Here is a 12457-nt window from a genome sequence, read left to right as displayed (position 1 = left end):
AATATTTTTTACTGCAGCTTCGGAAACTTCGAGTTTCTGAAGCTGCAGTAAAATGCATTTGCTTAATAGTAACTGAGTGTTTATATTTTTATGTGAATATGTATGTTACATATTCACATAAAAATATAAATTTCATTTATATTTTTATGTGAATATGTAACATACATATTCACATAAAAATATAAACACTCAGTTACTATTAAGCAAATTCCTTGAAACTTAGATGAATTGTCTTCGTTTAGTCAATGAGTACCTAGATCCAATTAAAACCAACACAGTTGTAAACAAAAGTAAAACAAATACTATGTAGTATGCTAATGAGTTATTTTATCAAATTTAGTAGATCAGTTGACAAAAGCAGAAAAGTAAACTTAATTGAGCTGTCACTAAATATTGGAATAAAGTCATGAAATTTTCAGGGGTAACTTTTTTCATCAAATAACATTATTTAAACACCTAGCCAATTAACTTTTCAAAATAATGTTTCAATCAATCAACCTATTACTTTTTACAAGGTATGTATACATATATGTGTGTATGTGTATATACACACACACAAATATATATGTAATATATATATATATTTATACAAATATATATATATACACACACACAAACATACATATATACATATATACAACTATTTTATATGCATCAAGTTTTATATATACTTTAAATAGAGAAAAAATATACAAACAATATTTTACTATGGTATTATTTTAAAAAAGTGGACACAATGATAAAAAGTTATAATTTTCATTTCATTTCACTATTATACATAGAGCATCTTGCATTAAATTTCAGTCATTTTCATTGAAACTAACTACTTTAAATGATGTATAATTCTTGTTTGTTTTTACATTTGTAATGCTTGAAATTGTTTATTGATCTAGAAAGATATAGATCACCTCTCACTTTACTTTATATTATAATTTTAACTTATTTAAAATGCAATTATAATTTTAGTCTATTTAACAATAAAGCAAATAACTCAGTATATTAATCTAATAAAGAAAAATAAAAAGTAAAAATAGCAGTTTACTCACAGCTTTTTTAGCTTGTTACATTGACTCAGATCTGGGATTTCATATAACTTGCTATCAACTATTATTCTAAATTCAAACAGTTAAAAATCATTCAAAAGCTTTTTTTAATCGTATGACTTTTTTATTTTCATTTACTACTATTTTTTTTATATGCTTTTCTGCTTCACTATGGTTTACATAGCAATGTGAAAAGTATGCAACTCTATGTTATCAATCCTGAAGTTAATGTCAAATTTTATTTATATTTCAAAGAAAAAGTATTGTAAAAACAGAAAGACTGATAAAAGCAGTTACAAAGTTTCAAGATCTTTTAAGTTCCAGAAGGTATTTGGTGCAACAAATCTGAGGTTTGATTTTATGATTTCTCTAAAGATAAAATTTTTAACATTTTTAAGTGAGAGCAAAAGAAACAATTTTACACATTACATTTTTTCATCTTAAAAATATATATTTCTATGCATTTTTAATTAAAAAGTATAATACTGAAATACTTCAAAAATTTTATTAAACATTTATTACTGACATTTCTTTAGTGTCTTTAGGAAAAGTGGTTTCATTGATGCTAGTAAATTTATCATAAGCTGATGGATTTGGTGGATTTGTTGGATTATAGCTATAAAATAATAAACAACATTTTTTTTTCAACTTGCATTTTATTTGACATATAAAAAACACTCTAAGATAACAAGGTATCAATTGGTATTTTTTAATTTTTTAAAGCAAAACACTATGCGAAACTAAGTATTATTAAACTTACAAAAATCTCTTATCTTTAGGTTCACATTTTATGTATTGTGTGTTGGTTATCCAAGAACAGGACACAGGATTTTGTAGAGTACTTCCTTTTGCTCGAGTATATCCTCGAAAATCTTCAGTATCACTCCACAAACCACGCCAATCTGTATAACTAAAAAAGATTAAAAGTTTAGCAACATTATATGCATATAAACTTGTCTAATGGTGCATAAAACTGACATGGTTTTTCTCTATGCACTGAAAAAACATGAACATTTAAAAAAAGAACATAATACTTTTTACTAAAGTTTCTTTTAAAAATTTGCTGATATACTAAATGCTAAGTTGCATTTAATACTAAATTATATGCAATTATCAATTATTTATTAATAGATTGAATATATAATGTAAATTATATATTTAATCTATATTAGAATTTACTTTGGCTTAGAAAAAATTGACAAAGTTTTTAATTTTATGAAATATCACAATTTTAATTTAAATTCTTTGAATTGAATTGCACAAAAGAGAACAGCTTAACTATGGTTTCATAAAAATATTTGATGTTAGTTTTAAATTCTTTTGGTCCAATATACTACTTTACAATTGACTATTTATTGGTTTCATTCATGTGTGGTTTCATTAGAAGTAACATAAACTGAAACTCAGATTTTAATCTGGGTAAGTATTAGTGTTAGAATTCTCTGAAAAAAAAAACAGCCAGCTTAAACAAAAAAATCTCTATTTTAATAGTTTGGTTGATACATTTCCAATTTTACCGTAGTAATAAAACAATTAAAACATAGCTAAAGATAGAAAGCTATATAGTGAAAGTATTGTGCTGAAGTTATACTAACAAATAAAAGTTTGTCGGAAAAGTTTCTGCCTGAAACATTCCATTCAAAACAACAATCCAATATAACTATTTTACTTTTTTGTTTTTATAGTTTGAAAAATGTTTCTAATGAAATAAGAAGTTCAACTAAACACAGTATTTAAGGAATGCCTATAGCATGCAAGAAAACCCAATGACGCTTACATTGACACTTTGATACTTACATTTATCTTGTATTGGCAAAACATACCCTTTTAAAGATGATAAGTCTTCACCATTTGTGATTTGTTTAAAGTTTAAAGGTTTTGAATTGTCTCACCATTTAGTAATATGACTTCAGAGAAAAAGAGAATTAAAAGAATTAAACTTTCACAAAATTTTCTTTTTTAAACAAATTATAAAAAATTTTTTTAAAAAGTTTAAGTAGAAGCATAGTAAAACTTTTAAAATTTTTAAATTACAAATGTACAAATGAATAAATATAATTGTATTGATAATTTTAGAATGTTTATATATTTTGAATTATTGTTATTGAAATCAATCACCAGAAGATCACTGCATTATTACAAACAGTTAAGAAATTGCTCAGGAAATGAATAAAAGAACTGAAAAATGTGGCAACTGTAAAAACCTGGTTGCAATCTTTACTTAAAGCTATACACAAAAAATGAAAAATCATTTATAGAAAACTAAAAAGATGCTTTGTGGGTTAGGTTTAGAAGATAGGGTTAGATTGCTCTTTTTCTCCTAGAATTTATATACATATATACATACATGTATGTGTGTGTGTGTATGTGTGTGTGTGTGTGTGTGTGTGTGTGTGTGTGTGTGTGTGTGTGTGTGTGTGTGTGTGTGTGTGTGTGTGTGTGTGTGTGTGTGTGTGTGTGTGTGTGTGTAATCTTTGTGTCTCTATGTGCATGACTAATACTATAAAGACTGATACAAAAATGTAAAGACAGTTACTCATTAAAGTTGACATTTTTTGAATAGCGATCATTCCAATAGTTGACACCTCTCCACTGTAGAACAACAGACTTTGTTAAGATTAATAAAATTGACAAATACTGCAATAACCACATTACATTGAGTTTATCAGTTATTCTTTACTATTCTTCTAAATAAAAGATACATTCATATACAATCACAAAAAGATTCAAGATAAAAATGTATATTATGTACCACATGCAGATATAGCTACATATATAAAATACATACTAAATGCCGTGTATTACAAATATAAATACACTTATAAATCTATATATAGAGCTAAATACATAACTTACATTTGTAAATTTGTTCTAAACTTTTCATTATTTAGAGCTTATTGATGTTTTTCAAGGTTTTTTTTATTTTCTTACATTTTTAGTCCGCCTGAAACATTCCATTATCTCCCGAGACGATTATCTTTTCCTAGAAATAACAAAACGAAAGTAAGACAAACGGGCTAAATCCAATTAAAAATAGGGGATGGAGGGGTATGAAGTGAGTTATCTAAATATCCATAAGAAAAATTGTATTGGCCTTATATTCATTATATTTTATTAGCCTTATATCATCCGAAAACGTACTATTCGAAAACAAATAGAGAAAAATTCGATTGGCGTGAATAAATATGTGAATTGCGTATGTAAAAAAAAGAAATTTAATTGCGTGTGTTTATGTAAACCTAAAGTTAAACTTTTTGACTTTCCAATCAAATTTAAAAAAGAAATTTAACTTTCAATAAATTGAAATTTCAACAAATACCAATGCTTGTTAGATGAATGGTGAGTACACTGATAGAAAAGTAGGAAAAGAAAGCATTTATTTGGTTAGAATGAATCAGAAACTATGGCAAATGTTTTTAACTCAATGTTCCAGACTGCAAGGGTCATGATAGAAACTTGATTTTGACCAAAATGAGCCGCTTGTGGATCATTTTGATAGAAACACCTAGCGTTTTTAGCCCAATTTCAGAATTAACACTCATCGAAATTTCATTACCGCAATTTCAGAATTAACACTCATCGAAATTTCATTACCGCAATTTCAGAATTAACACTCATCGAAACCTCCTTCAGTTTCTTAAAAATTGTAGATTGGTTTTTCTTTACAAATGCGTGTTTAACGAACTTATCACGCATCGCTGATATGTGTTGGATAAATTCTGTTACAGTAGACTTTTTTAAAATTTTTTCAATGTTTGCATATGTTTTAGTTTCAGGCTTTCTCCACTCGTCCCAGGATACTTCGAAACCAAATGTATTAACAGTTTGCAAGTGTTTATGGAACTGTTTCATACCTTTGCATGCAACGCATTTGTCATAGGTGCAATCGTATGTGTACGGTTCACAAACAAAGTTATTTATCATTTCAGATCCAACTTTGATTGAAGACGCTTGAATTGATTTTGTTAATGCATTTAATGCAAATCGCATATTTTAATGCAAACAACAAACACAAACATTATGCGGAAATTTTGTAACTGATTTCACATTGCGTGGACGAAGGTCGCAAAATTTGCTGAGTCCAATTTTTATGTGCTGATGCTTTTCCTTGAATAATTGGAAAGCTTCTTTTAGCGTATAATATAAATGACGCATCTGAATATTTTTTGCTTTTCCGTCAGATAATTGAATTCGAGTGACATCTTTTTTGTTTGGTGATATTTGGGAAACTTCATCTTCATTATAAAAGTTTACAACTGCTAAAACATCGCTTTCAGAAAGACCATCAGCTTTGAACATGCTGGAGGTAGATCTGAATTATCTTTACAAGCAGAGCTATTTGAAAGAATAGAAAGAATTTCAGATTGTTTCTCCTTTAAAGTTAATAGTGCTTTTAAAACTTTTTTCAATGCTTTTCCTCTTTGTTGAACGTTTTTAAAAGATGAGCTTGGTCTTTGAGATTGATTTAAAAGTTTTCTTTTTAGAGCGCGACTTTTTAAAACTCTTAATTTTGCTTTAGTAGCATGAGCTGCTTTTTTATTAGGATCGGCTTTCAATTTTTCTCGATATCTCTTAGATCTTACTCTGGACATTTCTTTCTTTTTATCAGCATTCCGAGAAACATAATTAACTTGGTATTCTGCATAACGTTTTTTTTTTTACTTCTAATTTTGATTCAATTTTTATAAAAGTTTACAACTTTAAAAGAAAATGTTAACATAAATCCAATAGTTTACTAATATTTACTAATAGCCCTTCACAATACTAAAACGCAAAAATTTATTCGAATTCGAAAAATTCGAAAACCCACAACGAAATCTGAACATTTGGATGATAGTTTGACTTCCTTACCGCGCTATTTTATAAAACGCAAATTATCCCTTTGATGGGTTCAGTGACGCAACAGCTTTTAAACTATTACTATAAGTTAATATAATGCTTTTTGACCAATTTTTTTTTTAGTAATGATGAAAAGTTTACATTAAAATATATAATTTCTAAAAAAATCTCGCCTTAAAGCCTAATTTCATTGTGATAATTAAACTTTTTTTAGCTTTTAGTTCAGTGACGCAACCTAATTTTTGTAGATGTGTATATGACAAAAAAACACTTGAACTATTTTTAAAGAGTAAAAGTTTTTTTACTCAAGACATACATATAATCTCAAAGATTCTTTCTAAACAAAAATATGGATATGTTTTGTTTAAAATATTGCAATAACTCCCCCTCAAATTTTACTCTCTTTTTCGAATAATAAAAAGAAAAAACAGTTGCTAACATTCATCAAATTTATCTACTCGGTTCAAATATTTTCTACTCAAAATTTATTTTAACAATAATTGTAAGGTGTTTAAACTACAATTAAAGAAAAAAAATCTTTTAAAAAAAGAAATTTTTAAACACGAAGTTTATCTCTTCCATCGTGGAAATAGCCATATATATATATATATATATATATATATATATATATATATATATATATATATATATATATATATATATATATATATATATATATTTATTTATTTATTTATTTATTTATTTATTTATTTATTTGTATAAAATGAATAAAAACACCTTTTTATGGAACTCTGAGTTTCATGCCTTTCGGCAATCATCAGCCATAGTGTATATCGTAACTTAAAAACCGTTTAAAAATTACAAATTAAAATCACGGTAGAACGAGTTCTGACGTTACTAAACCGAAACTAAACAAAAAGACGTCAAAGGTTTTAGTCCCTGGTGTCGAATAAGGATAGCAAAAATTTCTTTGCATGACGGCACTTTGATATTATTTCATATCTTTTGTTAAGTAAGTTTTCTCCTTTGTATGATAATATATGAAATTTTTTGCGGAGACAAAGATTACAAACTTTTGCTGCTTGATTGTAGGGCTTGCATTGTGCTACAATCTTCCATGTAATCACCGGTTTCAGATTTTTAGATTTTAGCATCCATATTTCTTTGGAAAGTTCGGTGTCATTTTTATATTTAAGTGCGTTGAAAGATTTAAGATGGTTGGCATATCTAAGTTTAAATGTAGTTTCACTTATACCGAAATAAACTTTGTCTTTGAATTGAGGATCCCCAGAATTTACAGTGGCTTGGTATACGACATTGCTAGAAAGGCATTGGTTATTTAACGGACAATTTTTTTTGTCTATGCAGTTGCATTCTTTTGTTGTTTTATATTTATTGCTTTGAAGAATTTTGTTATTATGTGCATTTATTAAAGAATTGATATTAGGCATGCAACTATAACTAACTTTAATATAGTTTCGATTAAAAATTTTATGAAGCCTGTGTCCTACTGGAAAGTGTTGGTCGATTAAAGCTAAGAAGCGCTTTCCAATATTGGTTTCAACATTTTTGCTAAACGGGGGGTTATACCATATAATTTTACGTTTATGATGTTTACTTTGATGTTTGTCTATTTGCGGTTGGTAGGTGAGTTTTGAATTGTATCCTGATTTACGTAAAGCCTCTTCATACGGAAGAATAGAGTTATTGAACACAGTTTCATTTATTGCCATAGTTGATAATCTTGACTCAATAGTGCGAGGGATTTCTTTTATTATATTAGGTGGATGGTTTGAATCAGAATGAACATACAAAAATTGGTTATTAGGTTTACAATATGGTTGATAAGAACTGTCGATCAGGTTCAATGTTACATCCAGATAATTGACAATTTTAATATTAGATTGAATGGAGATATTTAGGTTGTTACCTTTAAAAATATGCGTAAAATGCTTTTTAATTTTCTCCATTTGTTGGCCGCTTTTGTTTTCAAAAATAGCAAGTCCGTCATCACGATACAAGCCAAAATTATTTTTATCGTAATATTGAGAAAGCTGAAACAATATAAAGATACCAACTAGTTCGCAAACTTCAGCTCCATCAATCAGCTCAATCAATTAATTAAATTAAAAATTATTTTTCCTTTTTTTCTTTCGTTATCGTAATTAAAAATTTCTCCACTTTAAATATATATAATTTGTATATATATATATATATATATATATATATATATATATATATATATATATATATATATATATATATATTGCTTTTTTTGGATATAGTCTTTTTTTAGGAGTACCTAAACAAAGAAATTTTCCCCAGAACCGACTATAGATATCTTATTGAACTGTATGTAATTTGGTTAGGAGAAAATTTTAAAGGATTTAAATTCCATACTTCTATGGCATCACACCATACCTGATTTATGGCTAAAGCTATCTATTAACTTAGCTCCGATATTTAAATTTCACAACTTCCAATGATTTAACCTCGTCTACTCAACTTGGAACAAATTAAAGCTTGTGGAAAAGTAGCTGAGTTTGCTGCTACTTTATTGTTCTTGGTTTAATAAATCACCAATGGCAAGTTCTGCTCCAAAAAAAGCTTTACATCCTATAAAAGATAAGTGAATATATACCAAGAGGATTTCTAAGGACCTTGTAAGAAAATAATGATGTCTTTACGCAGACATTTATCTTTTCTGTCTAGGCAGCTTTTTCCTATATCTTTAGCGGATGAAGACTCTGAGAATAAGCAAAAAGAGGATATTGCTAACGTTTTATATCTGGCAAATATTCCAAAGAATTCAAGCTTGGGAAACTAAAATCCCCCCAATCTGTTTTGACAGACATTAATGTAAAAGATATCTTTCGAGTTGATCCGAAGGTGACAGGTTGTTGGTTCAGGGACAGTGTGTTGGAATGAAGCAATTCAGATTTAGCAAAACCTAATACATAACGAAAAATTGGCTCTGTACAAAGATGATCTTTTAAAGAATTTTAATAATAATTTTAAATTATTGTGTAGTTATAAAATATTGCTTGTGGTCGTATTTAAATAAATAACAGAGTTCCTTGTAGGTAAAACTTACATTTAAGCTTATTACTCTTATACCCTTACTTACGTGATAATTTATTCAATACTTGCTTAGGCAGAACATTCGATAGAAGTTAAGAAGAAGAAGCTGATAAGCAGTTTAATAAAATCTATCCCAAATTTACACCTGGCTACTATGCATTTAAATTAAAAGGTTCTAACTTTTTTCTTACATATTTATTCAATAATAGTCCAAAAAGTATAACATCAGACGTGTGAGTCTGCTCATCGGTACCGGTTACTATTGCAGTTCGGGTTTAAAGGCTCCACAACTAATCTTTGCAGAGTGCTTGGTTTTTACATAAATACAAAATATATACCTAAATAAAGATAAATATGGGCATCTAATAGTTAAATTCACTATAATATGTAGAGCGAACGAGAGAAAACGCCAGGGTTTTAGCAAACCAACAGCTTCAGGATTTGCATATTTATTCATATTTAATCAAATTTATTCATATTTAGTAGCCTGTTGTAGCAAAAGTATACTACTGTAAGTCTCCTTTAGGTGAACAGTGAATAGATAGCTTTGAGGTTATGAAAAGCCTTTAAATTTCTTTTTTTAAGAATCAATTAACAAACTTTAATATGAGCTGCAATGACCTGTATAAAGTCTTTGAAAAGGTCTACAACATAACCATAGGCGCCGAGTCCACGGGAGCAACAGGGGCAGTGGCCCTCTCGGAAATTTATACTAATAGTATATTATCACAGATTATTACGGGGGCGAATAGATACTCTCGCCCTCATGATAATCCGTGAAAATATATTATTAGTATAAATTTCCGGGGGGAGGGGGGGCACTGCCCCTGTTGTCCCTGTGGACTCGCCGCCTATGAATATAACTGTAGTAGGAAAGAGACAAGCTGTTTTGAAAATGATCATATTTGGAACCAGTGTTCAAAATACTATCACCTTTTCAGGTTTTTTGATGAAAAAACGTTGTTAACTAGTTTAGTTTAGGAATACTGATTTAGTACCATAGAGTAGGTTAAAAATTATTCAATATCAGTTGTGTTGTAGCTACTAATGTTTGGTAACTTAGTATCCGCTATCAGATTATGATTCATTTGGTGTAAAAGTTGTTTAATCTGCTTACTTTTGTGAGAATACAGGTTTTCAGAGAGTTATCCAAAATGAACTAAAAACACCCAAATTGTATATGCTTCATCTGTATTACCTAAATATCACCATTATACACATGTTTCACTAGGAAAGTTATATGTTCTAAATTTCGAATTATTTCAAAACATTTACCGGTGGGTGAGGAACGTGTTTTTCATATGTTTTTCTTTGCAGAAATTTTTTAATGGGATAACTAGTGCTTCTCAAACTTTATATTGTAAGGGTTCCCTTAAAAAAAAGCAAAGTCAGACATTCGTGGTTTCTCGTTTCTCGAATACATTCATCGAAATTTAATTTTTCTTGTAATTTTACAATTTTGTTAAACTTTTTGCGTCTTCCATTATAGGAAAAGCTGAACTAAACCATTAAATAAGATTATTCAAATAGTAAACTAAAATTTTTTATTGTTTTAAAATCAAAAGTTTATTTGGCGCCTTGGTACAAGGAGAAAGTTTTGCGCCCCTCGGATTAATTAGCATTCGTTCTTGAATGATGGCCTACATATATATGCACTGTAACATCCTTGTAAGAAAATGCTTCTTTTTACAAAAGAGCAGCAAAAAGTACTCTACATGAAGATCTTAATAAATTTACTTCTAACTGGAAAGGTGGTGCTCATGAACTACCATTACTAATCCAAAATTTGGAATCCATCTGGACAGATTGCAAACTATTTTAAAGATTCGGAGTGCTTCGTTATGGTGATGAAAAGCGGGGAAACAATTACTGCTCAGCTTTTATGCGTCCACGAATCTCCGCTAGAATTTCTGCCAGTGCTACCAAATCGAAGAAAAGTCTGAATAAGACCCAAAAGATGCTGATAAAGCTAGGCCATCTCTTGCAGATCATTTATTCAGAGAAGTGGACAACTTTAAACAATTTTTATTCTTTAAAATTAAAGAGAGGCAATTCGAAAATTATACTAGATAGTTTTAAATATTGAGCATTTTTAAAATACGAAGCCCTTCTTGGAAATTGTGATTTATCCCTTCTACAAATTCTACCACTGTTAAGTTCTCATTTGACGAGTACATGTGGACAAGTACGAGCAAGGAATAATCATTTCCCTTATTTTCTCGACATTAAAAGAAAAACTCTCCTCCGCTGAGGTACAAATGCTTGCCGGAGTCACAAAAATGAACTTTAGATTTTATAGGACTCACTCTGCTGAAAATATTGTTAAGGCCTGAACCCGTTAAACTAAGGACGGGGTATCTATTGCTCACCTAAATTGTACTTTAGTTACGTTTCGAACTTTTGCCAACGTTTATTATTTATGCTAAGTCTGTAGCATAAATAAGCCGTTCAAGTTAACTGTCCTTGTATTTAGACTTAAAATGGTCGCTGCTTCACCACTCTTGAGAAAAACTTACAATGCAATTTTCAAACGAACATCAACTTTTGTAGCTGCTATTATGGTTGGGGCTTTTTTATTTGAAAGAACGGTTGACCCTTTCTTGGATGGCATTTGGGAACGAAAGAATCAAGGGGTAAATTGAGCTTTTTCATCTAATGATTAACCCTAAGTTCTGTGGTATACGTTTACATTATTTTATAATCCTTGGGTTATAATAAAGTTGTTTCATAAGTTAACATAATATTTTTAACACGGATAAAATTTACCTCCAAATCATTCATAGATTTGTTGTATCTGAATATTTAAAGCACGCAAAAAATTTAGTTGAAAATAAGTTTTCTTTATAACAGCTTATCTAATTAAAAAAAAAAATTTTTTTTTGATCAGTTTTATAACAATTTAACTAAGACATGAAAAGTTAAATTCATATCTTTTCTAGAAATTGTGGGATCATATCAAGTTAAAGTATGAAGAAAATGGCCAAAACTAATAAATACGTTTTAAAGTGAAGTTTTTAACTTACAAGTATACATTCAAATAGACTGGCATTGAAATGATGCACTGTTATTTTTTTTCAAATATTTTAATGATTTTTTTAATCATTATTGTAGTTTGAATAAAATACATGCTCTGTTGTTTGAAATGGCTCTTTCATTTTATAAACCATATTTTACATATTTTAAAATATTTTTTCGTTATTACAAATTTGTGTTTGTTTTTATTTTGGTCATTACTATGCAAGTTTTTTTAAAGCTTTTTTTGGAATTTTAAGTCACCAAGGATTTAATGTTGCTTCCTCTGCATTAATTACACTAGTTTTTCTTTAAGTCACATTCAATATTATTATTAGTTTTTCATTATTCTTTGTGAATCCATGAAATTAAACTGATCTTTTATTTGTTAATTTTGATAGAGTGAGTATAGGGACCTGTGTTAGGCTTGTTTAGACCTTAGAATGCTTTTTAAAGTAGCAAACATAAATGCTGCATTAAGCTGATAGTAAGTAATAAGTAAGAGAATTACACAAAAAAAG

General features: G+C 28.6%; 2 protein-coding genes across 5 annotated transcripts in view; one reads left to right on the top strand and one right to left on the bottom strand.

Annotated features, from left to right (window-relative positions):
* Positions 1–6716, bottom strand: part of LOC145184966 (uncharacterized) — a 59358-nt gene extending 52642 nt beyond the window's left edge. The window contains exons 1-7 of one of the 3 annotated variants that reach the window (XM_090092879.1): positions 6621–6716; positions 3900–4026; positions 3580–3730; positions 1804–1953; positions 1570–1659; positions 1341–1412; positions 1047–1112 (exon numbers count right to left, since the gene is read on the bottom strand). In XM_090092879.1, the coding sequence (XP_089949005.1) occupies positions 1047–1112; positions 1341–1412; positions 1570–1659; positions 1804–1953; positions 3580–3695 (494 nt within the window). In that variant the 5' untranslated portion in view covers positions 3696–3730; positions 3900–4026; positions 6621–6716. Of the gene's footprint in view, positions 1–1046; positions 1113–1340; positions 1413–1569; positions 1660–1803; positions 1954–3579; positions 3734–3899; positions 4027–6620 lie in introns of those variants that run through there. The other 2 variants (XM_090092881.1, XM_090092882.1) reach the window with 2 other exon arrangements.
* A 4506-nt stretch (positions 6717–11222) lies between these two features.
* On the top strand, positions 11223–12067 carry LOC149886192 (cytochrome b-c1 complex subunit 9-like). Of its 2 annotated transcripts, XM_090092878.1 has the most exons (3): positions 11223–11300; positions 11398–11557; positions 11864–12067. In XM_090092878.1, exons 2-3 carry the CDS (start codon positions 11405–11407, stop codon positions 11912–11914), a joined length of 204 nt encoding a protein of 67 aa, XP_089949004.1. In that variant the 5' UTR covers positions 11223–11300; positions 11398–11404; the 3' UTR covers positions 11915–12067. The 2 variants fall into 2 exon arrangements, with proteins under 2 accessions (XP_089949004.1, XP_089949003.1); XM_090092877.1 differs by lacking the exon at positions 11223–11300 and having other exon boundaries at positions 11314–11557.
* Positions 12068–12457: the final 390 nt, after the last annotated feature.

The sequence above is a fragment of the Hydra viridissima genome, unplaced genomic scaffold, assembly GCF_058129835.1.
Source record: "Hydra viridissima isolate aposymbiotic clone 2 unplaced genomic scaffold, HvirCarnegie_v1 scaffold_7, whole genome shotgun sequence".
In the NCBI taxonomy this organism is placed as follows: Eukaryota; Metazoa; Cnidaria; class Hydrozoa; order Anthoathecata; family Hydridae; genus Hydra; species Hydra viridissima.
The sequence above is the reverse complement of the archived record's forward strand: the minus strand, read 5'-3'. Positions and strand labels throughout refer to the sequence as shown.

Coding starts and splice junctions, on each gene's coding strand:
- LOC149886192 (XM_090092878.1), top strand. CDS start 11,405: ATGGTCGCTGCTTCACCACTCTTGAGAAAAACTTACAATGCAATTTTC. Junction 11,558..11,863: donor GGGAACGAAAGAATCAAGGG/GTAAATTGAGCT, acceptor TATCTTTTCTAG/AAATTGTGGGATCATATCAA.